Consider the following 23,601-nt stretch of genomic DNA (forward strand, 5'->3'; position numbering starts at 1 on the left):
AATGTAAATTATATTTTTTAAGAAAATATGTGCTTTTTTTCTTAAAAGAGGAAATGTCCCTTTTTTTTATTTTTTTTTATAAAACACAAAGGGTTTAGATTTTTTTTTTTTAAAAGTCTAAACTTGACGTTAAAAAAAAAGGGGACATTTCCTTTTCTTTTTTTTATAAACAGATATTTTCTTTATATAAAAAAATAATAAGATGGTAAGAAAGTTGAGAATTTTTTTTGGATAAATTGAATACATGTATAAGGGTAAACTTAGAAAGCAAAAGTTAGCTTGTATAATATATTCATGGCATTGTTTTAAGTGTAGAGAGAATGACACATGTCAAGCAAAGAGGGGAGAAGGTCCAAAGGAGAAGGTTAGAGAGAAGGTTGCTAGCATTTCTCATGTTTTTATTAAAAAAAAAACAAAAAGTTACTTAAAAATAGATGAAGAAAATAAAAAAGGCCCGCGATGACATTGCGCAATTTAATTTGCTTTTGTAGGAAGTGTCATACAACCCATCGCGCTTCAATCAAACAGTGGCTGGTTTGAGTTTATATTCAGGTGGGCACAACAAGTTGATGAGTGGAAGCAGGAAATATGGACCCCACCCCAAAAAAAATAAAAACCACGTACAGACGCGGCTTCAGCCCTGCGCCAATCCATTCCATCCTACTCTCTCATCTTCCTCGAACAAAGTTTCTGAAACAATAAAAGAAAATTACTTTGTATTAATAAATTGGACTTTTCTACTTCTTTTTTTGTTGCCCACAGGAAAATAAGAAGCTGCTTTGTGATTAAACACGTCCTGCTGTAACTTATGACCTTTACTTCCACAAGCTACATCTTTCTTTGACTTTGTCCTTCATTAAGACTCAATGGACGAGACAGTAAGCTAAGGCACCTAACGCGCCCATGTAACCCCTAACTGCCACGTCCTCCCTATCAAAACCACTTATTGGGTTCCTGAGGCGGCTAGAGCTATATTTATAAAAGCAGCTTTTTCTGGTAGCTTGGATTGGAGTGTTTTTCTTTTGCTTCTTAGTATTAGAACGTGAGCATCACGTGCCAGATGCAGCGACTTGGAACTTGGCATCTACTGGGAATTACTCAGAGCTGGCACTGGCAGTAGCTAACTCAGCAAGAATACGATTTCTGTTTCGATCTTCCCCACCTCCAGATTGCAATCTTCTTCTTTCTGAGAACCCCAAACGCTTTCTCACTCCTCATTCATTGCCCCCAATTCCCTTGTACTTATTTCATTTTCATTTCTATTGTTTTTTTTTCTTTCCCCTTTCAACCTAGAAGTAAAATAACACACAAACCTCCATTTTCCTCCAATCCTCAAATATACACATGTGAAAGAAAAATAATAATAATAATAATAATTTTGATGATAGGAAGCTGAACTAATATATTTTCATCAACCAAACAAGACACAACAAACCCAGTTGCTCAATCTCAATACATGAGCTACTAGTCAATATAAAAGTATCAAATCCATGTCTTTTTAATCTTTAACTACTTGGAAAGTTTTTTGCATACAGAAAAGAAGATGATTATGATAAAAGCCAAGTCCACCTCTTTCTCTTCTCACGTGTTGTATTATCAATCAATTATGCAAAAGAGAAAGAAAGTGAAATAATATAATCAAACCCAGGAGCTGCAAAACGAAGGGAACATCTCAAAGATCAAAACTTTTTTTTGTTGCAGACATAACGTAGAAAGAGGGAAGAACAAGAACAACAAATTTTACCATGAAAGTAACTAATTTAGCTACTCTTTCTGGGTTTGCTTTTCCGCCTAGCTCTACTTCTTGAAGGCTGCCTAGCTTGTCCCTCTTCCTTTTTAGCACCTCCTCTCACAGAAGCCGATGAGGGTTCTTCTTCTTTTATCTTTGGCTGCTCTTGTTGTTCTTCTTGTTGTTGATCTTCATCCTCCGTGGCTTTTGCTTTTTTAGACTGTTCTTCAACATCTTCAGCTGCAGCAGCAGCTTCTTCTGTTTGTGGTGTGGATTGTTCTTCAGTGCTTTCAGTTTTCTCAATGATCTTGCGAGGTCTTCCTCTCTTTCTTGGGGTATGAGGCTGAGGCTGTGATTGCTGCTGCCCTTCATCTCCAGTTGATGGAGCTTCAGCTATAGCTACTGAAAGCTCCTTCGTTTTCTGAGGCTTCTTCTTACCCATAATAGAATTTTTTTTCTCTATCAAATAAATAATAACAATAAAGCTTTTGATAATTATAATTCCAAGACAACAACTTTTCTCTTAATCTGAATTCTCAAGAGAAAATTAAACCCCACACCGCCAGAAATAACCCTTAGCTTCTCTCTCGCTCGCTCTCTCTCTCCCTCCCTCCCTGAGGTCTCAATGGGGAGAGCAACTAGACTCGTATCTTTGACCTGCACCTAAATTCTGGAAATCCCATTAAAATAATTTCTTTGAGTCATATCCAAGACCCAATAAAAATCGACCTCCTCCTACTATCTACTGATTAAAATAACCAAATAATCTTTAAAAGCTCAAAGGCCAATGAAATAATTATATTTCCCTTTTTTCCTTTGTCCATTTTTCTATATAAATAAAGAAGCTAGAAAAGACAAGGAGGAGGAAATGAGGTCGAAAGGCAGTGAGAGAAAATAAGAGCCTCCATCCATCCATCAGCCTCTTATGAAAATATATGGGGGTGGCTGAGCCTCAGGGTAACCATATATTTACCATGGTTAGTGTCTTTTTTCTTTTTATATTTTATTTTGTTTTTGGGTACGATTATTAGCTAGCTACAGCTAGGGCTTCAGGGTTGGACCAAAGGGCTAATGGCTTGTTTTTGTTTTTGTTTTTTTTATTAATAATAATAATATTATTATTATTAGTATTATGGTGATGAAATTTGAAAAGAGGGGGAGGGGCATGTGCTTTGTATTTTTACGTGGGTAAAGATGGGATGCACTTGTACTGTGAGACTCAGTGTTGCAGTCTGACCACCTGTGTCGCTTCCCCGGGTTTCGCGCCTTTTGAGCTTTGATACCCTACTTCTACTTCTTAGCTGTACCCTACAGACTACCTCTTGACCCTTGATGTTTGATCTTTCATCTTTGATGGATTGATGGATGGATGGATGGATAGAAATCGATCATCTTCATCAATATTCGTTTGAGAGTGTGCCCCACTTTATCAGCCTTCATCATTGATGCGTATGCGTTTGGCACCTGTCCCTTTGTTCTTATTTCTATTCCTACGAAATTAATTAATTAAAGGAAGAAAAAGAAACACACAAAATCCACTACAAAATTAATATATGACTTTTTGAGCAAGCCTGCTTATCCAAATGTCGAGTTCATTTTTCCACTCTCTTTTTATCCATTTATATATTATCTTCCTTAAAAAGAGTAGCCATGCGTGACAATGATACTAACAGTTCCAACTAGTAATATGGTTTGTCACTCATTAATCATCACCCATCCTTTGGGTTTTCTTATATAATAAAATTAGAATTCATAAAAAAAAAATTCAGAAAACCAGAGGGTTTTTTTATTTTTTTGAAAAAAAGGAGGAAGTGGGGGGAGTTCATGATCTTCTTGCAAAGCTCAAAATGTTTTGTGGGCCTGACATGCACGCTATTGATAAATGAAGGAATTCAATTGAGTTTTCCATACTAGTGAATGTCAATATAATATAACAAAAGTACTAATAAACATTTTGCCTATTTTATGATAATAACAGTACGAAAAAAACATTTCATTTATATATATAAGGTTGGGTTGCCGAAAGGTTTTTAAGATTTATTTGACCGACCAACAAGGTCAAAGTTTGTAAATAGTCCCCGTAAGTTCGTAACTCGCACGCGACTCGTGGAAAGTTGCGTAGACGCGTCATCCGACTTGTCTCGTAAGCATTTGACAGCTGCCGACGGCGAATATGTGATGGCCGGTGGGTCCAAGAACGGATAAATCAACTATTACAATTTTAATCCTATAATTTTTCCAAACTGATTTTAATTTATTTTCGTCTAGAAACAAATGGGACTTCACATATGATTTGTTATCGTGATGTGGCATTAGGAAGCTGCCACATGTTGTCAAGGTCAAATGGTCAACGAGAGGTTGAGCAGCTGCCACATTTCTTGTTTCTTAAAGGAGGCTAAATCAACAATATAATAATGTATGACATTCTAATACAACATATGTTATATAAACTAAGCAGGTTGTATTAAACATACGTTACCAAATTCAATAAGGCCAGATTGGGTTTGTTCTTCACCTACACAAACCTGTAATGGGCTATTTCTGTGCCCTATATAATGAACGCTTTGAAATGCATTACAATTTTACTTCAAGCCCAAAGCATTTGGACTAGAAATGGCTATTATGATCCTTAGTTTTTGTGTTATCAGGCTTGTTTAAATTGCACCGACCAAAGAAAGATAAATACAAAGAGAAGGTGCTTCCATACATCGAATCATTGCAGGCTTAGCAAAGTTTGCTAGAGTGGGTGTGCTTCTTATTTTATATCTGAGTTTATAAAAGATTTGGTGTATTCAATTCAAATTTCAATTTACTTTAAAAACGTGAGAAAGGAATCTTCCATTTCATGAACTGAACAAGGCCTATAAACTTTAAACATGCTCTACACTTTCTATTCTTTAAACGGGTGTGCTTGTCAAGTGGAGGTAAAAAAATCTCCTATTTTTCTATTACACTTTCATATATGCATGATCTCTTATCAATAGTTTTCCCAATAATTATTGTTGTACATCATATATCATATATCTTCGATATCGATATTCTTTGAACGTGTGTTCTTCTCTTTGAATAGTTGCTGTTGTTGTACAACATATATAGATGTACAGTAGCATCCCAATTATTCCTTCTTCTTTTTTTATTTTTTATTTTGGTTGCTGTTATTTTTTATTTGTTTATGTACATCATTAGTTTACATTCATTTAAGGTAGATTATCGTATATATATATAATACATTGAATCCTTAGTTTTATCCTTCAAAGAAGGAAAATAAATAAATTTAAAGACATTAATTTTTTTTTTTGGTTGAAATAAAGCCATTAATTTCTCACTAAGCTTTTGGCCATGCCTATCCCTTTCAGAGACAGCAGCCTCGTGAGTGCAAATTCTTTGCCTCCCAATCGGATAAGAAGATGAAGATGAGTAAAGGTCAGAGAAGGCCCATATCACCATCCTCCTACAAAACCCATCACCCCATTTCAGACATTTCTTTGGAGACTTTCAGAATACACACACTTCAACCTTTTTTCGACCCAAAAAGAGGAAATAGACTTTGCTTTTTTATTTTGTTTGATTTTTTTGACGACTTGGGTCACTAATATTGGTAGCCACGAATTCTGGGCGAGTATCAAAAGATTCAACCTTGGAGTTGGAGGTGGACACCGGAAAGCGATTTTGTTTTTTCGAGAAGTCAATCTCTTTTGCTGAGATTGTGGATGGAATTGAAACAATTACTTGGTAAGTTTGGTTTATTTCAAATTTCATTTCATAGCCATTTATTTGTTTGTGGCTCTGTATGGTTCGAGACCGAGAGACATTTGGCTGCTTGCGTGACGTGTGCTTTGATGGCTAATTGTGGGCGGTTTTGCAGCATATATGTATATGTGTGTTTTTTTTCTTTTCAGTACTTTGTAATATTGTCTTGAAAATAATTACAGAGTTGTATATATTGAGTTTCAGTTCGTTTGCTTTCTTTTGAAACTGCACGAAATTGAATTTGAAGACGGAGATGTGAATTGTTCAGTTCTTGTTTAATTCCAGGAGCTGCTGGTGGGTCTCCCTGTTTCAATCCCCTGAACAAAAAATATATATATCTTCTTTGTGTTTTTTGGTTGAAGTTTCTTTTTCGTGGAAGATTATGTCAGTGCAGTGTTAAGCTCTAAACTTTAATCTGTAAAACAAGTGTTTTTCCTATTTTCTCAGCTTGTTCAATTAGTTTTTGTGGATATTTGATTCGAATTGGATTGATTTGCTATATTTTTTGGCTAACTTTCTCTGCTAATCCTATTTCTGTACATATCTTTAGCTTTTATGAAGTTAGGTTTCTGTTTATCTTTCGCAAGGAGAGTGAGAATGTATATTTTTCTTTTCAGATTCTATTTATGAGCCTGTACCCTTTCAGTTGTGAGTTTGACTTATTTTTTTCCTCATTCCAAGGGTTTCTGTTCCTAAATTTAGGTTTCTATTTTTCTTTTTCCCCTTAAAATACGTTTTTGCTTGGAAAGCCAACCTTTTCTTCATTATGTTCTGGTTTCATGGATTGGAGTTGACCATCCGGATTTCTGGGGTTTATTTTTTGGTGTGATTATCTGAACATAGAAAATATTCTTGTCTTTTGTTAACAGGTTTCTTATGCCAGTCTGAGTTCACCTTGTATAGTTCATACTACAATGACATCGCCATTTTAGTCAATATTGAGGGATTTGAGTAAGGATCACCCTCCTTAACAATGGATGGTTTGAATGGAAGAGCGAACAATGGGGATGTTGCCAATCCTGACCTCCAGATTATTAGATACTCACCTTACCAGCCCTGCAGTAAATTAGCTTCATCCTGGTTTGATCTGAGAGTCTTCTATGTGAGGGTTAGCAACTTTAAGGTCGATGATTCAACCCCAAAGCATCTTACTCTCAACCACATTCCTCTATTCCCAGATACCCTTTTGGAAATCAATGGTGCTAAAAGTAGCATTTTTTCCGAAGGTGTCTCTTCACATCTTAGAAGGGATCGGGTCGATAAGAAATCTGAAGAAGCCACATTTGTGAATACAGACAGCATAAGGCTGACGGGAAGTGCAAAATTTGAGGTGTTTGACAAAGAAGATCTCATCCTGTCTGGGGTGTTAGATATGTCTAATAGCAATGGTTTCACTGGTGAATCAAAAAGCAATGCCAAGCGATGGAGCATGAATTGTGAATCAGAGATTACCGCTGGCACTGGATTTTTGAAGGGGAAACAACTTGGTGGCGCTGAATTACCTGCACCAACCATTGAGGTTTACATCACAGGCTGCTTCTCTGGGACACCAATCATCTTAACCAAGACCCTGCAGCTTAATTTCCGGAAGAAACATAGTAGGATGAGCACGCTGGATGCGATCCCCGAGTACGAGACAACTGAATGCCAGAAAGATGTCTCTCCTGGGCTTGCTATGGAGGTACATACTGAAATTTGTGTGATAATATGTTCTCTCAGTTTTTTGCCTTAGTTGCGTTCATATGGTGTCTTAGGGCAGTGTTGGCATGTGCATGTTGTAAGGGGCTAGGTTCTGATTCTCCAAAATAGTTTCCTGTGTTCATCTAGTGCTTCAGTCTAGGCTCAGTATTTGTTTGTTATCATGGAGAAATTCATCTTAAGTTTTGTTCTCCAGTCCTTATAGTCATATGGGTAGATGAGGTTATTGAACAATCTCGTCGTGTGAGAGGCAGGGCTCCGTGATCTGAAACTATATAGCGGTATGGGGAAATTGTTGCTCTTTGTTACCTTATTGTTGCGGGTCTTTTGACTGCCTGTGCTTCCTACTCAGAAACATGTTTCTTGTTACTGAAATCCCTTATTGTTATACAAGCACTTGGAAACAGAATCTTATCTTAATGGTTTGTCATGGCACATGGGTCTCATGGGCAGGGCACAGTTTTCAAGTGATGGGGTTATACTCAATTGCCCATTTTGTTTTCTGTTGCATTGTTTTTCAAATCCTTGTTTTTCTGGAGTCAGACATGGATTGGCCTCGTCCAAAGACATGTGCCGATGGCCTGTCGTTGTGGGGACCACATTCTGCTGGGTAGTTGTAGACAGTGCTCTGAGGTTGGATTGGCCTTTTATTATCTTGGATTGTTCATAAGTTGTGTCCTGTGTCCATTAAAAAATCGGACTGAGCTTGTTAACTTTGATCCATAGTTTGTACCCTAACTCTCCCTCTTTTCCTTTAGATCGGATAGGTAATGAGGGCAAGAAGTTAGTAGTTGAGAGCTTTAATTACCCTGGTTAGGATGGCATCCATGAAATTTTTTCAGCTGGTTTCCCTCCTTCTTAAAGAGGGTAAGGAAGGGGTAAATAATTAGACCTTATGTCTTCCTTCATTTGTTGGATATCATTCTTCGTAATCCTTATCTGATGCGTTTAACTGTTTCTATCTCATTTATTTTCATTATTTATTCTTTGCTTGGGGTGTTGGATTCCCTAATCTTTCTTGAATTACAGGTAGCAGAATACGGAAACTACAAGCCAGAGAATGAGGAAGAGTACAGCAACCTGTACTGGAGGAGGACAGAATATATGGATGGGGAAGATGGCGAGCTCTCATGGTTCAACGCTGGTGTGAGAGTTGGCGTCGGTATTGGACTCGGCGTTTGTCTCGGAATTGGTATCGGGGTCGGTTTGCTGGTCCGTACTTACCAAACGACCACTCGAACTTTCAAGAGGCGGCTGGTGTGATTCCTTTAATCTGGGCATACCGAATTCCAAAGGCAGCTAAGTTCGTCTATGTCTGACATGCATCGTGAACTACAGATTTTGACTTAGCACTGTTTGTGTAGCTGACAGTTATTTGTTTTTGTATTTTCTCTTTAATTTTCTCCATAAACGCTTGATGAGAGGTTTGTTTAGAAGGGAAGGGTATGATAGATATCTAGTTCCTGGGTAATGGAAAGGGATAACAGTCTTTTATTTGGCCGCCAATGTATATACCTTGTCTAAAGATTGTATTTCGTTGTAAATAAGATCTCTTTCTCCAAAGCTAGTAAAGGCAAAGCTATATTGTTTCATTGTTACTTCCGCGTATACCTTCAAGAGATTACATTCACATGAATTTCCCAGACTTGCTTTAATGTCAAGGAAACTTCATTGGGCAGGGTAGAGATGGCGTAATGGTGGGGTTCATTACGAAAATTTGATTAAGTTGGGATATGATGAGACATAAAAATGTATTTCAAGATCTGCTTTAATTTCTCAGTTGAAGTCAAATGATCCTACCACTTTGGCATAGGACTTGAGAGGTATATATCAGATGAGGAACAATATCCATATAATATAATAAAATAAAATCAGATTGCTACTTTGTTTTTTTAAATGGTAATGTCTAGCTGTAATGTAGTCTCTCTCGCCAAGGCACTCAGATACCTCTCCTGCAAGAGAAAAGGTCCCCAAGGAACTAATAATTTCCTGCCGGATTGTTGCTTGCAGGCTTTAAGCTCATGTTAGCTTACCAGCACACCCAGTTGGTCCATCTCACTTATTCTCATATACTTATGAGCTCCTGCTATGGAGGTTTCCGGTGACGATTCAGCTGGCTACCGGTGCAAGGCACACCGGTTCAGGAGCCACCTCAGCTCCAGAATGCCCGTTACCATAATGTGGTAGCTTGTCATCGCGACCCCAAAAGGCAGCTGATCTCACATCATCTTGAGTCATTAATTTCGAGAACTCCTCATGGTCATAGTTTAGTATGGCATGCCCTCCAAACTCAGTAGGGAGATTTTTCTCATCAAAATATTGCTTCATAAGCTCCACGCTGTCTTTATTCTTGGGGTAAACAAACTTGACCTTGTGGAATGTCTTGTTGTCCAAGAAGTACTTGACAATCTGCACCAACAGAATAGGGCAACACAGCTTCTCAGATTCTCAATTGAATTCTCTCATGAATTTGAATGATTTCAAAATCATAACAGTAATTCAATTTCATATTGTTGACGGAAAAAAAAACAAGCGTGAAGCAACTCTTAAAATTTAAAACAAGTTAACTTGGAACAGCTGCAAAAAGATCATAAGTTAATGGAGATATCTGCTTCATATCAACAACAAACTCATAGGCCTAGTAGTTTGTCTTAATTTGTACTGTCTGGGAGCATGTGAAGGAAAGGACCACAGCGTTAGCATGAACCAAGAAGACTATTGATCCTTGTGGCAGAGGTGATATTAATGAAGCCGTGAGAAGCAACTAGGAAGAATAAAACTCAAACCTTCCAAAATGCTTCAAAAATCCGTGGGGGGTTGTAGAGAAATGCTACGCCTAATCTCTCAGGGTAGTGGTTCTGTAAAATATTGATGGTGTCTCGTGCAGATTTGACAGGCACGGTAGTACTTAGCGTCCACCCGGTGAAGTCTATCAACCACGCCATCTGCTCTTGGCCCTCAGGAAGGTTGAAGACAGCATTCTCTATGAGATAGACTAGATGACGCATTTGATTGTCTATTGAAACCGTGTTCTGCGACATTTCTAGCAGCATTAAACTTCAGCCTAATGAAGAAAGCTGAAGGAATTAACTATATGAATTGACAACGCTTAATACCTGCATTCCTGGTCTCAGTATAAGAACAGTCCTCCCACTACGATCACGAAAACTTGCTCTGTAAACTTTTCCAGTCTCACCCTCATTTGCAACTTCGCGCTGACAATATAACCCATGTAAATAAGTCAGCAGAAATTTAAAGCACGAAACAGAGACCATTATAATATGGAAAGCGATTTACCCAGCAGATTTCCTCAGGCTTGTAGGTTGATCTCCACTTAAGTGTTTCTTCCAACATTTTCTTGGCTTTGTCTACGTTCCAATTCCGTGCCTCCAAATATCTCCTGAAGCATGCATCAGTGCAGAACTGTAAACTACGCCCGGATAGCGGTCCAATTGCAGCCTTCAGCTCGTTGATCTGCACTTAATTGCAGTATGAAGTCAACTAAGAAATATTTCTTGGCAAGGTGAACATCATTTTCCCTTCAAAACTTTTAAATTTCAAACTTGTCATTACCTTCACTTCATGCTGTAATGGATCATTGTCTTGGTGCTGGGAACTGCTCCAGCGGCGAAACATGCTCACGGATTATTTGATACCACAATCGTTTGGAAATTGAGTTCAAATTCACCTAGAACATCAAACATCACACAAGATAAGAAAGTACCATGCGTAATTAAGCAACAGAAAAGATTGAAATCGCATCACAAAGAGAGGCCAGATTGAACATTCAAGTTTGTTAAACAAAACACGAAGCATAACTTTGCTGAAAACCGCAAAATAAAAAGCAGTAATTCTGCATTTAGCAGTGAACCTCACCAGCCAACAAGTAATTTAGCCACAAGGCCATAAACTTGACGACGAGGTAATATATTCTAGGATGTTTAGTTTCATGTCGTCAAAACTACGTAGTTTCCACGGTGAGATTTTGACTTCTAAATAGGTTTTAGTGAATAATATAATACTGTAAATCAGAAACTAACCAGACCAGAGTGGTTCCAATTTCCACTATCTCAAGAGTTGCAGAAAAAATGATAAATAAATGAAGAGCAATCACGCAAATTGCGCTACACATCAACTAATGAAACGTGATTCAACCAAACCCATCTTCCAAGAAAGAAAAAATCAGACAAGACCCAGAAGTCAACAATGAAATAACCCAATGCTCCACAAAAAACTGAACCTGAATGAAAAAAATAATGACCCGAAAGAAAATTAAATGAACAATATTGATTGTTGACCGTTCAGCAGGAGATATTTCCACATATGGGCCCCGGAAATACAAGGTCTCTGTTTTATATGCTTGTCTGCCTATAATAATCAATCCTAGGTAGTCAAAAGGTGACTGTTCCATTTTCCAAGCTCAATTCTTTTGACTTTTATTAAGGCAATCCGGAAGGATCACAACAAACCCAGAAATCAGAATTGCTACTATGCATTACAAAATAAAACAAAAATTCATTATTAAGGAAACGAAAAAAATCCCATCTTATGCATCAAACAATTTTCAAGTGAAATATGCAACATAAAAAAACAGAATAAAAGACATGAACAAATTGTTAGAAGGCAGACACATGAACAGAGAAAAGGAGCTCCAAAGAAAGATTTAAACAGAGAAAACTTACCTCTACCTGCAGCTCCAAACCTCAAACTTTGCCAATTGCCAGGAAGAGAGAGAGAGAGAGAGAGAGAGAGAGAAGGGGGGCTGTTTTGTTCACGAAAATGTCATGACTTACACATGAGAAGAGAGCCGGTGACGAAAAATGAACAGGAAAAAGGGGGAAGACTGAAACCCTTTTGGAGTGGCTTGCGTCCTGTTATGACAGGTCCAGATATTTTGGCCCTCCAGAGTGGGAGAGAGTGGACTCACTCTCGTCTTCTATGCTGCTTGCTGCTGCTTTCTTCTTCTTTCCTTTAGGTGGCGGCAATATTAAAGGCACTGTCCGGTGTCGTTTCAAGCAATGACAGGCGGCCAAAGCCACCCCCACGTGTTATCTGGAACAGGTCAAGACAAGACGCGACAGGCAAGTGGGGCCAAGTGGTGACGGGTAAGTACGTACGCCTGTCAGTTTTTCAACCTCTTTAGTTGCATGTGTGGCCTGTGCGAGAGAATCAACGGTCCTGGTTTGCTGCCATACAACGTGGCAAAATCTTAGTGGAGGATTTAATGATCTTCTTGGACCTCTCTCTGTTGGGTAAGTTGAAAAAGTGGAGCATATGCGAACACCGACCCCCAAAAAAAAAGTTTGTGGTTGTGGAAAAACTAAAAAGATGTGGATTTTTCAAATAAAAATGGATTCTAGAAGGAGGTGTATTATTAATGAAAAGGAGATGACTTTAGAGCATCTACATTGCAAAGAATAAAGGGAAATGTAAAAGACATTTACACCCACAATTGTCCTAATAGTGAGATGTAAATATAGTATTTGGCCAAAAAATGTAAAAGAAATTGACATTTACATCCCCACTTGTTGGGCTCCACAGGCGAAAAAGAAGGAGAGAGAATGCAGAAGTGGCGGTTCCACCAAACATAGAAAAGGTGAGATAGCTATCAAAATACCAGAAATATCATTTTACATCTATCTCATTGAAGAAAAAACGATATTTACGTGTAAAGGAGAATTTACACCTCTTGCAATGGAGAAGGATTTTAAGGGTTTTACAATCGGAAGGCCTGTCTGTCTGGTAGCAGGAGCCCCGTTCCCCATCGGAAAAGTAAAACCTGTGGGTCTTGTCTCTGTTTGTTTGTTTGTCTGTGTGGGCGTCTTCGATACGTGGCGGGTTCTCTACGTCTTGTTGGCAAGGGGCAAGTCAATATCTGCCAACTTTAAACTAGAAATACTTTTATTTTCTGTGGTTCATCTGTTGCGTTGTGTTGCATAACTTGTTTGAATTCAGGCATCGTACAGGCTGTACAGCAATTTGGTGTTGGCCTTTTGCACTGATAGCAAGAATACGATTCCCCATTCCCAGCAAAAGAAGCTACCACCATACTATTACTGAAACATAACTCACAAGTAAATAGCAAAAGATTTTTCTTCGATCTAAAGACTTCGCAGATAGAAAAATACAATATCTCTGACTTTGCAATGCAATCCCAAGTTATTCCAGGCGTATCAGGTTCTCTTTTTCCTGCATAACATAAGTTTACGGAAGCAACACCCCTACAAAATAGTTTCATTAAAACAGCCGAAATGATTTCATATAGAAAAAAAATGGAAAAGTCGCTTGAATTGGTATCTTAAAAATTGATTTAGTCAGTTGATGTAACGGATCCAGGTGGATTCGAACCACCAACCTCCCAAACCTCTTATAGTTTGGGCGCTCTAACCAATGAGCTTATGGATCCACATAAATAGATAACACCCCTCCACGACCAAGCCACACCCAAATTTTAGAAGCCCAAACAATATATATATATATATGCACATCATTCTAATAAAAATGGAGCTCACTTGGAGCCCACCAATACACTGAGACCCAAATATATTAAAGATGTAGCACTCACAATATGATATATAAATGTCATATCCCTAGCATTTTCCAATTTTTAAGGAAAAGATGTTGAGTTAGACACTGCATATTAATAATCACCTCCATTGACAATAATTTCTTTGGAACCAAAAGCATCAATATAATTACATAATATTTCAGTCCCCCTCATGGTCACATTAACACATTACTTAAAGGGAGAGGGAGACAAGAGGAAGGGCAAAGAGAACCGCAGCATGATAAATAAAAGGCAGTTCTGTAAGTTAAGTCAACAATGGGCTTTATATCCACACAACAGACAACACAATACGGCTAATTTCAAATCGATGATAAATACGCATGCATTGTGGGTTCCCATGGAGACAATTCCAGAACTAGTTGCAATTTACCTTTGATCCAAACAAACTGAATTTCAATCTCCTTCAATAAAAAAAGAGACAACACTGAAGGATAATTGACAAGGCGAAAACCAAATTTCAAAAAACCACACGATTTATGTCGTCTTTTGCTGATCACCAAATACTAGAGCACAAAAGAAGCGAGCATTTCCATTATGTTGTTGTTGCCTCTGATGATCACCAAATTACAAAGGGAGGTCCACAGCACAGCACAAGAATAGCAGCAGAGATCAACAAATTACATCTCCATCGTGTTATAGCTCCATCCATGAATAGCTGAACAGCTACAGACAAAAGCAGATGCCATAATATTTAGTTCAGATCAATGACTGGTCAGGAAATTAGTCAGTATACTATAGATGAATGCCGGTCATCAAACAGGAAAATTAAGTAAATGCTAGTATTTCACTTACCAATTATATATTCAACCTCAAAACTGTGTTTCCAATGCATCAACCAGTAGGACAGCCTCTGAACTCTTCCACACGAGAAGTTTGTCGTAAACCAACTCTCAGATCAGAACTGCATTCTTCCACATGAGAAGTCCATGGTGGAACATATTGTTTTAGGATTCGTGAACCATACAATTCTATTATGCTTAGAGAGACAATGACGTTCCAAGCTGGTAGGAGAGTAAAGTTTTTATAGGTACATATGGAACAAACTAATCACAGACCATCCCCAATTACAGCACCAAGGATCATGTCTATCACTCTCCCAATGCCATTACACAAACAAACCAAAATAATGATACATTTTGCCTTGAATACTGTGATAACATCTCACATCCACATATTGACAAAATAATCAAACTACCAAATATAGCATACAAGTCGGGAGAAAATCAAATTAATAGCAAAAAATAACTCGGCTCGAAGAGATTGAGAATTCCCATAAAAACTTTTATTCAATTCAGTGAGATATTCTCCTGGTTGTTATGTAAAACTCAAATGGGGCAAAAGTGCACAGTAGAAGTGTTTCTTTATATTGTTATCCACCAGGAAACATGAATATGGCAAATAAATGCGCACTGGGCATGTAAATTAAACGCAGATCCACACTAGGTAATAGTAATTTGAAGGCCTTGCAAAAAATGCTACATCTTCACAATTTATATAAACACAATGTTGGAATGTTTTTTGTTACAACTATCGTATATGTGTGGGAACAATTCCATTTTGTAGATTTTCCCGATTGCTATGATAGATTGAAAAGGAGCTTCCAATAGAGCTTCAATAGTTTACCTCATTTCTATCTGTAGCCATTAGGAAACATGAATATGACAAATAAATAGCAAATGCTTTCTTGATGTCGGTGTGTGCAACTAATTCCTACAGAAGATGAGATACACGGTTTTGGAATGTTTGCTGTTAACCTAACTATATGTGAACTAACTGGCGAGAATGTTTCTCTTGATCGTTGTTAAACTAACTATGTTCTAAGAATGATTTTGTTTTCTCTAGATTTTCTGCACATTGTTTTTGAAATTAAAGAATCAATAAGTGCGTTGAGAGCTGTTAATTACCTTCTCCGTGAAGCCAGATTGGTATCCTTGTTGGCCTTATCCGTGCCAGCAAATTATGATTGGCGTGCAAATGTAGATATGCAAGCATAGACCAGACAGAATAAACGAGAGAGAGAGAGAGAGAGAGAGCGCGCGCGCGCGCAGAAGGGGGAAGAGCCGGGCGGGAAAAAAAAATATTAACCCCGTGCCTCTTCCCCCCAAAACCCAAAAAAATAAATTTATTAGGGATTTTTTGACCTGCCATGCAAGCGCACCTGCAATGGCAAAGGTCTGAGAACAAACACTCATAATATTAACAGATCATATACCTTGGATCTCACTCTTTCCTAGCTTCCCTCGGTCAGCCTAGATCCATTGTCTTCATGATTAAATTATTATAACAACTTACAAAGAGAGTATCAGTTTCATGATTATGTGGATCATCCATCGTCTTCATCACAATCCAAGCAAGTTAAGCAGAGAATCGTACGAGCAAAATTAAGCAATTACTCCGTTGACAATTAGCGACGGTTTATCGTCTGAAAAAAATAATAAAAGAACAAAGTAAATGAGGAAACAGGCAAGCTCAAGAAGCATAAAGTTAAATTTAATCGGATCCAATATATACCTTGACGGATTGATGAGGGAGAATATTCCGATCTTTCCCGATTCGAAATGGAAACGAGATTGTTACGTTTCGGTATGAACAGATCCAGAGCCACGACCGGTAAAATTCATAAGGGAAGATTTCCGGTCTTTCCCGATCGGATAAGAAATTGAGATTGAGCTGATGTTATGTGAACAGAAATCGGAAACGAAACTGGATTCAGGAAGAACGATTTCCGATTTGCGGATCGGATCGCTCAAACTTATCCGATCCGAAACGAAAACCAGAAACTGAACATGTGACATAGACAACAAATTCATAGCCAAAATTGGCCGCGAAACTTTGAGCGGGAAAAGAAACGAGTTACCGAAACGTAAATCAAGAAACGGTACGGTCGAAATTTGTTTGAGAAAAATCAAGAAGAAAAGATCAACAAGAAAACAAGAGATCTATGATAAAGGTTGCGAGAGGCCGAAAGAAAACAAACGATCTGTCGGCAACGGTAAATAATGATGAAAAATGACCTGGGGTCGTGTATTTATATTGGAATGTATGCACAATCCAACGGCTGTGGTGATTGGCTTAAAATATCAACCGTCGGATTCACATTGTTAAGGAAACACCTGAAAATTTGGCGATTCAAGCCCGTAGATTTGGGCAAGGAATCGACGGCTCTTATGCGAAGAAGGTTCTCGATGGTTGAGATATTTTTTCTAACCGGCACACGTGGTTTGCATGTTGCCTGGTGGTTGGTTCAAAATAGACGAACTTGGGTTCGAATTCGGAAAACCAGTCGTGGGCTGGGCTTTCTCGAAAAGACAACTACCTTGCACATAGGGTTCGGAAAACCAGTCATGGGCTGGGCTTTCTCTAAAAGACAACTACCTTCCACAGAGGCCCAACTATAAATTCTTTGTATTTGTTAACGAAAAGCAAGTTTTTGTGTGTGTGTGTGAAAATAATAAGGGCCCTTAATTCGAATGGAAATCAAATTAAGATTATTAATTTCTCAACAGTGGTCTTAATTAGGGGTGGGTATCAATCCGGCAGAATCGATAAAATCAGCTTAATTAAATCGTAATTATTTGTATGGTTTGGTTTTGAAAAAAAAAAAGGTTAAACGGTTTAAAAACCGAACCAGATCGTATATGACTTGGTTTAGTTTGATTTTGAGCTTTTGTAAACTGGCCTAAACTAAACGGGACCGTTTATGTGTATATTTATTATATTTTACACGTGTAATACTCTAATTAGGTAATAACCATATATGAATATTTGAATTGAGCTATATTAGTAATTGAAATTTGAAGTTTTATGACATGTTAGGCTTTAGGATGGTTTCGTACTCTTAAAAATGATTTAATTATGGAGTAAATTGTGAATTTTTTTGTTGTAATTGGGCTAGCAATATTTAAAAAATGCAAAAGGAAAGAGAATTGGGCTTAGGCCCTAACCAGCCAAACCAACCTGAAATCAAACTGTCTTAAATTGGGTTGGTTCGGTTTGGTTTTCTTTCGGATTTTTATCAAAATCGAACCGAACTAAACCGTTATAGTGTAATTGGTTCGATTGTGATTTTAAGGTGAAAGAGATCCAATCTGGATCATGTCCGCCCCTAATCTTAATCAACAATCACACGCAAGTAGGAGTAATGTGATGAAAATTAAGTATGATGAGGAAATCTAAGGAATGTGAGATAATTAAGAGTGAATGGGTTTCTCTTTCAATTAAAACAGTGTTTGCTTTAAGAGTAAATATTAGTCGGATAATATAAGAAGTAAAATTAGACACTAAATGCCAATGGGTTCCCACCACAGTGGTGGTGGATTCCCCCTTCCCCCCATGGCACCCAGGATCGAACCCCAGTGGGGTTTCTTTCCTCCAATGTAACCAAAAAAAAAAAATTAGACACTAAATAGGAACGGTATAAGTTTTTTGTTTTGTTATTATTATAAAGAATCGAATTATAAACTTTTTTCAACATTGGAAAGAGAAGGATGGTTAGTCAATTGAGCATGCGAAGGTTATGTGTGAGAGGAGGCAGTCGGATCTGCTGTCTCCATCTTTGCTTTATTTTACTAATGTTATGAGGTTAAATTTTATTTTTTTAATAAAATTTTAAATTCTATTATTCTAAAATTATCTTGTTATAGAAAGCAAAGCATAAAAAACTCGGTGAATGGAGATGACATCACAAACGATGCTTTCCATGAGTCACGACGGAGAAAAACTAGAAGACACTCAACCAAACGCAGATACCATATTTATTCATGGAACCTGCATCATGCACTTAATAATAGTGTCATTGTTTTTTTTGTTTTTGTTTTTTTGGAAAGTCGTCTCATCCGAACTCAAGATGTTAATTGCTTATTTAGTTGTCAATTTCAACCCTTCATAATTGATTATCCTCTGTCGTGAGTTATACGTTTCCCATTTTCCACTTTCTTCCGAATCATCATGAAGAGTAAAAGTTTCAGAGACTCTTCCCATGGAGAGAGAAGCAGAAGCAGATACTCATACCCATTTTAAGACCAAGCGAAACAGGAAAAAGTTGCTGAAAAAGAAAGCTTGGAAGAGAAGCTTCTTGAAATCTCAGCCATTGCTTAGATTGGAATATAAGTCAGGCACACGAATGTCACACAGATAGAGAGAGAGCTGACGTTCACTCAAACCTTTCTATGCTATTATGATCAAAACAATTTCTATTAATATTATTTTTATTTTTATTTTAGCTGGGACTAGACTTCCCACCTAAACCAAACTTTGAAAGGATCCTGCCACCCACAAATTAAAGTAACAGACCATCCCTTCTCATTTCTGTATTTGTAAATGAAATCTACCAATTTGTAGCTGGATGATATTGGAGAGAGCTGAAACAGAGTTGCTGCACTGCAAGTCTGCAAGCACAACATGGCGAAGCGATCGGATTTTGCGCAGAAGCTGTTGGATGATCTGCGCGTCCGGAAGGAAAAAATGGCTGCACCTCAGAGCTCCAACCGTTCTAACTCAATGGCCATAGGTAAAGTATTTAAGAATTCCACATTTAATTGTTCATCATTAGCAAAGAGCATGAATTAAGGCTGCAGTTTAAGCTATATTACTTAAAGCAGAAAGAAATACTTCTTGAAGAAAAGCTAAAACACAAACACAATTACCTTGTTTGTACTTTGTTTGTGAGAGCTAGAAGTGATCAGGTGATGGGCCAAGGAACATCCTTTTACCAGGGCTGCAAGTAATCATAAATTCATTGTTGTTGTAGAAGTAGACATGTTTGGGGTGTTTGTGTTCTCAAATTAAAATAGGTATAAAAAATAAAATATTTAGGCACTGCAACAAATTTGACAAGCTTAGATTTCTAAGTAATCTATATAACTCAGCACTTTTGAAATTTTTTAAGGGGTTGGGGGTGAGTTATTGGATAGTGATTTTAAGTTTTATCTAAACAAACGGCAAAGGCAAAGAAGGATAAATAGGCAAAAATACTCTGTTTTTCTTTTGCTATTTTCTACTTCTGAGCCAAAGAAGGTGTAACAGGGCAGATATCTACATGGAGAAATGAATGATTGTGCTTACTCCCATCTCACTCTGTCAACTTTCATGTCTTGATACAGATGCATATGCTTATTCCAAGCAAACTCATAGAGGAAGAGGGGATATGAGGACAAATGGAACAGTAAGAAATCATTACCTGAAATTGTTCTGATCTGATTATTTGCTAAGCAGACAAAATGAACTTCATTTAGTCTAAGTGTTTTTCTTTTTTTCCACTTACGCAGATTGGCTCAAGAACTGGGAACCCCCAAAACAGTTATAGAGGAAGTGGTAGAACACCTATCATTCAAGAGGCTTCAAATCAGATTGTTGCCTATGGGAGAGATAGGAGCTCAGGACAAGTAGGAGATCTGTCCATGGCCTTGGCTTTTGCACTTGAGAATGGAGGAAAACTCGGCAGAACAGATTCATCTAGCAGAAGTACAATGCTGGGATTTTTGAATCAATTTGGAAGGGGATCCATAGACTTCAGAAAGCTGGAAAGAAAAGGAAGTGTAAATAGTTACTGGGGTTCAACTAACCAGTTTCCAAACCTTTCTAATATCCATATTGAAGAAATATCAAGAGGGGCACAGAAATTAAACCAAATCCTAAGAGCATGCTCTAATGGCATTAATGTTGATAATTTTTCAATAGAAATTGGGAAAGAACTCATGAAAGGAGCCATGGATTTGGAAGAGTCCTTGAGAATGCTTGTAAACCTGCAGGAAGCTTCAGAATACATGGTCAGCTCACAGAGGAAAAATCGGATCACATTACTAGATGAAGATGATGAGGATGATGAAGACAACACTGTCAAACCAGCTGAACAAATGCAACTGGATCTGCCAAGGTTCTCCTTCGACAAGTCCTCAAGACACGCTCATAAAATCCGAGAAGTTGGAAGGACGGGCCTCAAGCAGAAGGTGACTGCAGCTCTCACTTACTCTACTGAAGGTAGTAGCTTCAACCATGAAAAGCAAGGCAAAATAACCTCCACATCAGTTTCTCAGAGGAAATCAGTCAGCTATAGCCCTGGTGTCAAGAACCAATCAATATTTTCAGACCAGAAAGAGTCTAAACCAGAAAAGGAAAGGATTCCTAACGTAATTGCAAAACTAATGGGGCTGAATGAGCTTCCAGAAAATGAGAACTTGAAGCACACCGCACAGAAAGTCTCCAGTTCCAAACCAAAAAGAGAAAGCCGGGCGATAGGGCAAACAATACAGGAAACCAGTAAGATTTCTGGAGTTAGGACTAAGGATATTGAGAATCTGGCATCTACAAATAGACAAAAAGTTGTAGAAGGCAATAAGTATCCTTTGTTGCAGAATACTAGTTTTGTTTTGCAAGCAGAAAAAGGCAAGATTGCCAACAATGTTAGCCTTGAGGTGGTTATTCATGATGGGAAACCACCCTGGAAGGACTTGGAAGGACCAAAACCTGTGAAAGGACCAGGAAAGACAACCACCAAAACAGATAAGCAGCAGAAATCCCCTCAAATCATCAAACCAGACAAACCTATGGGACATAACAGTTTTGAAGCTGAACTTATGATGCAAGGAAAAACAGGGTTCAAGGTTCTCCCAAGCAATCAGCACAAGTCGCAGAACAATCATGAATTTCAGCAGCCATCCATGCTTTGGAGTTCAGAGTCACCAGAAGAAAAGTGTAGAGGAGAGGTGAAGGAGCAGCAGAGTGCACAACAAAAGCTGCAGTCGAGAAAACGAGGAAGTGAAACGATATCCAAGAGTATATCAAAAGGAGCAGTAGATTTGCAGAAGAAGCAGCTACATACAGACCAAGCTAGGGTAAATAGGAAAAGTGCGAGAGAAGCCGTTGCTGCGGTGAAATCCAAAGGAGTTCCAAATGGCACCTACAATGGAAATCTGGCCAGAAGAAAAAGTTCTGCTGAGTTGAATTTGAGTATGAAAGATTTTTCTCCAAACGACCAAGGCCCTGAACCAGCAAAAGAAAATTTTGGCATTCCAGCAGTTATGGAGGAGAGACCTGTGAATGTAGCACCCTTACAGAAAGCAAAATCTAGAAGAGTGAATAAAAGCGAAATCCCTGGAAGGATCGACGAAGTAGTGACCAGAAGAAATGGAACGGTGAATAACTTGACAAGGCCACTAAAACGTCAGAATTCCATTTTGCAAGAAGTTGCACACAGAAGCCATGAAAAACTCGGTGGCCATAATGTAGCAGAAAAAGTCAAAGCCAGCAGGTTGAAGCAAGCAGAGCCACGCATCATCAAATCCAACAAATCAACATCAAGCATTCAACCATCAGCTTTGGCACAAAACATACAAAAGGAAGATGAGCAGGCTTCGACTTTGTATGATTTCAATGAACTTGAATGCCGAAGCCTCAAAGAACCACAAAATCTCGTTCCAAATGACATTGTAAGTTCATATTTACTCCAGGACACATGAAAATATACTTTTTCATTTACATTAATTTCGCTCAATCCAAAATAGATGGGGAATTGAACTAAGCTTTGTTGGATGCTATGCAGTGTCAAAACTCAGTCCTAGTAGTAACTGATAATCAGCAAGATCAAGCACAACTAAGCTTTGGATATGACGAGTGCACAACTGGACCAAATACACTTAATGGTAAGTAGAACCTCTGCTTTCAATTCAACTTCCCATCTTAGATTGTTGAAGAAGCAAAAATCGTTACTTTCCTGAAAGTTGCAGGAACCCATGAAGAAAGCTTGGACATTTCTCATCCAGTGCAATTGGAGCACCAGAAAACTTTCAACTGGAGAAAACAAGAGCCACTTACAGAAAGTGAAGACCGCCTGAAGCAGATAGTGATAAAGAGTCAACTTTTCCTCAACACAGCGGAGGCACTTTTCAAACTTGATATCCCATTTGGCATTCTTCATGACAGTGGTCGTGATTGCAGCCAAGATGAAGATAGCAAGCTCACATTAGACTGCGGCTATGAAGTAATGAAAAGAAAAGGGAGAAGGCAAGAGCTCAGTGTTCATCCTAATTGTGTGAAGATATCAATAAGTTTCATCCAGACACAGTCCTTGGATGACTTGGTTAAACAATTGCATAAAGATTTCGAAAAGCTCAAATTATATGGTAGAAATGGAAAACTGGAATGTGAAGCTGAAGAGTATGTGCCGAAAATGCTCCAAAGCGATATGCATAACTTGGAGCCTGACATAAGTTGTATGTGGGACATGGGTTGGGACGAGACCATGTTTGCAATTCTTGAAGTAGATGAAGTTATAAAGGATTTGGAGAGGCTTGTGCTCAGCGGACTTGTAGACGAGCTTACCAGAGACCTCTTTCATGCGTGACACTCTTTTCATTGCTGCAACAAGTTGAGAAAAGTTTGTTTCATTATTCAACTGGTTTACTTGGTTTTGTAAGAGATAAATTATAATGCAATCCTTTATTGAAGGATTTCTCGTTCTTACGTTGAGCTTGTAATGAGTGCACTCTTTTGTTTTGTTACGAGGAATTATTCCAGCAATCAAAATGTTCATCACAGTTTCATATTTGGTTTTTGAAGTCCTGAGTACGTTTGCTTCATTGGGTTTAGTTTTTTGCTTCATGCGTATTTCTGTTTCTTCATTAAGTTTGGGTTTGTTCAGCTTTTTGTTTCATTGGTTCGATTTTCCCTTCAAACCATTCAACTTTTGGTTTTTTTCTTCAGAGTTATGTTTTGGCTTCACAGAGTTCATTTTTTGGCATTAGGACTCAAGATCTCACATTGGAAAAATAGCACATCATATCGTGGCTTTAGAGTTCACGACCACCCTTCCTTTACAAGCCGAGGTCTACCCATGGTTCTTAACATAAAGTTCGTACTT

At 38.1% G+C, this 23,601-nt stretch overlaps 4 protein-coding genes across 8 annotated transcripts; 2 read left to right on the plus strand and 2 right to left on the minus strand.

Annotated features, from left to right (window-relative positions):
- Positions 1–515: 515 nt before the first annotated feature.
- LOC110767312 (uncharacterized) lies at positions 516–2,629 on the minus strand. Its single transcript, XM_021970821.2, has 2 exons — positions 1,745–2,629; positions 516–690 (listed from the first exon to the last, which is right to left on the minus strand). The coding sequence occupies exon 1, from the start codon at positions 2,169–2,171 to the stop codon at positions 1,761–1,763; it is 411 nt and encodes a 136-aa protein (XP_021826513.1). The 5' UTR covers positions 2,172–2,629; the 3' UTR covers positions 516–690; positions 1,745–1,760.
- A 2,419-nt stretch (positions 2,630–5,048) lies between these two features.
- On the plus strand, positions 5,049–8,775 carry LOC110767221 (Erythronate-4-phosphate dehydrogenase family protein). 2 transcript variants are annotated; one of them, XM_021970700.2, is made up of 3 exons: positions 5,049–5,461; positions 6,349–7,160; positions 8,207–8,775. In XM_021970700.2, the coding sequence occupies exons 2-3, from the start codon at positions 6,453–6,455 to the stop codon at positions 8,438–8,440; spliced, it is 942 nt and encodes a 313-aa protein (XP_021826392.1). In that variant the 5' UTR covers positions 5,049–5,461; positions 6,349–6,452; the 3' UTR covers positions 8,441–8,775. The 2 variants fall into 2 exon arrangements, with proteins under 2 accessions (XP_021826392.1, XP_021826400.1); XM_021970708.2 differs by lacking the exon at positions 5,049–5,461 and adding an exon at positions 5,584–5,773.
- A 232-nt stretch (positions 8,776–9,007) lies between these two features.
- LOC110767237 (Sec14p-like phosphatidylinositol transfer family protein) lies at positions 9,008–12,143 on the minus strand. Of its 3 annotated transcripts, none has more exons than XM_021970720.2 (6): positions 11,860–12,143; positions 10,751–10,865; positions 10,475–10,651; positions 10,294–10,392; positions 9,964–10,209; positions 9,008–9,586 (listed from the first exon to the last, which is right to left on the minus strand). In XM_021970720.2, the coding sequence occupies exons 2-6, from the start codon at positions 10,811–10,813 to the stop codon at positions 9,287–9,289; spliced, it is 885 nt and encodes a 294-aa protein (XP_021826412.1). In that variant the 5' UTR covers positions 10,814–10,865; positions 11,860–12,143; the 3' UTR covers positions 9,008–9,286. The 3 variants fall into 3 exon arrangements, with proteins under 3 accessions (XP_021826412.1, XP_021826419.1, XP_021826429.1); XM_021970727.2 differs by lacking the exon at positions 11,860–12,143 and adding an exon at positions 11,218–11,631; XM_021970737.2 differs by lacking the exon at positions 11,860–12,143 and adding an exon at positions 11,054–11,197.
- Positions 12,144–18,641: 6,498 nt separating this feature from the next.
- On the plus strand, positions 18,642–23,284 carry LOC110767174 (uncharacterized). 2 transcript variants are annotated; one of them, XM_088247319.1, is made up of 5 exons: positions 18,642–19,254; positions 19,847–19,908; positions 20,012–22,171; positions 22,285–22,384; positions 22,463–23,284. In XM_088247319.1, the coding sequence occupies exons 1-5, from the start codon at positions 19,146–19,148 to the stop codon at positions 23,083–23,085; spliced, it is 3,054 nt and encodes a 1,017-aa protein (XP_088103445.1). In that variant the 5' UTR covers positions 18,642–19,145; the 3' UTR covers positions 23,086–23,284. The 2 variants fall into 2 exon arrangements, with proteins under 2 accessions (XP_088103445.1, XP_021826336.1); XM_021970644.2 differs by having other exon boundaries at positions 18,644–19,254; positions 22,469–23,284.
- The last annotated feature ends 317 nt before the right edge of the window (positions 23,285–23,601 follow it).

The sequence above is a fragment of the Prunus avium genome, chromosome 1, assembly GCF_965620075.1.
Source record: "Prunus avium chromosome 1, drPruAviu1.hap1.1, whole genome shotgun sequence".
In the NCBI taxonomy this organism is placed as follows: Eukaryota; Viridiplantae; Streptophyta; class Magnoliopsida; order Rosales; family Rosaceae; genus Prunus; species Prunus avium.

Coding starts and splice junctions, on each gene's coding strand:
- LOC110767312 (XM_021970821.2), bottom strand. CDS start 2,171: ATGGGTAAGAAGAAGCCTCAGAAAACGAAGGAGCTTTCAGTAGCTATA.
- LOC110767237 (XM_021970720.2), bottom strand. CDS start 10,813: ATGTTTCGCCGCTGGAGCAGTTCCCAGCACCAAGACAATGATCCATTA. Junction 10,393..10,474: donor AGCCTGAGGAAATCTGCTGG/GTAAATCGCTTT, acceptor TTATATTGTCAG/CGCGAAGTTGCAAATGAGGG. Junction 10,210..10,293: donor TACTGAGACCAGGAATGCAG/GTATTAAGCGTT, acceptor GAAATGTCGCAG/AACACGGTTTCAATAGACAA.
- LOC110767174 (XM_088247319.1), top strand. CDS start 19,146: ATGGCGAAGCGATCGGATTTTGCGCAGAAGCTGTTGGATGATCTGCGC. Junction 19,255..19,846: donor TTCTAACTCAATGGCCATAG/GTAAAGTATTTA, acceptor GTCTTGATACAG/ATGCATATGCTTATTCCAAG. Junction 22,172..22,284: donor ATCTCGTTCCAAATGACATT/GTAAGTTCATAT, acceptor GATGCTATGCAG/TGTCAAAACTCAGTCCTAGT.
- LOC110767221 (XM_021970700.2), top strand. CDS start 6,453: ATGGATGGTTTGAATGGAAGAGCGAACAATGGGGATGTTGCCAATCCT. Junction 7,161..8,206: donor CTCCTGGGCTTGCTATGGAG/GTACATACTGAA, acceptor CTTGAATTACAG/GTAGCAGAATACGGAAACTA.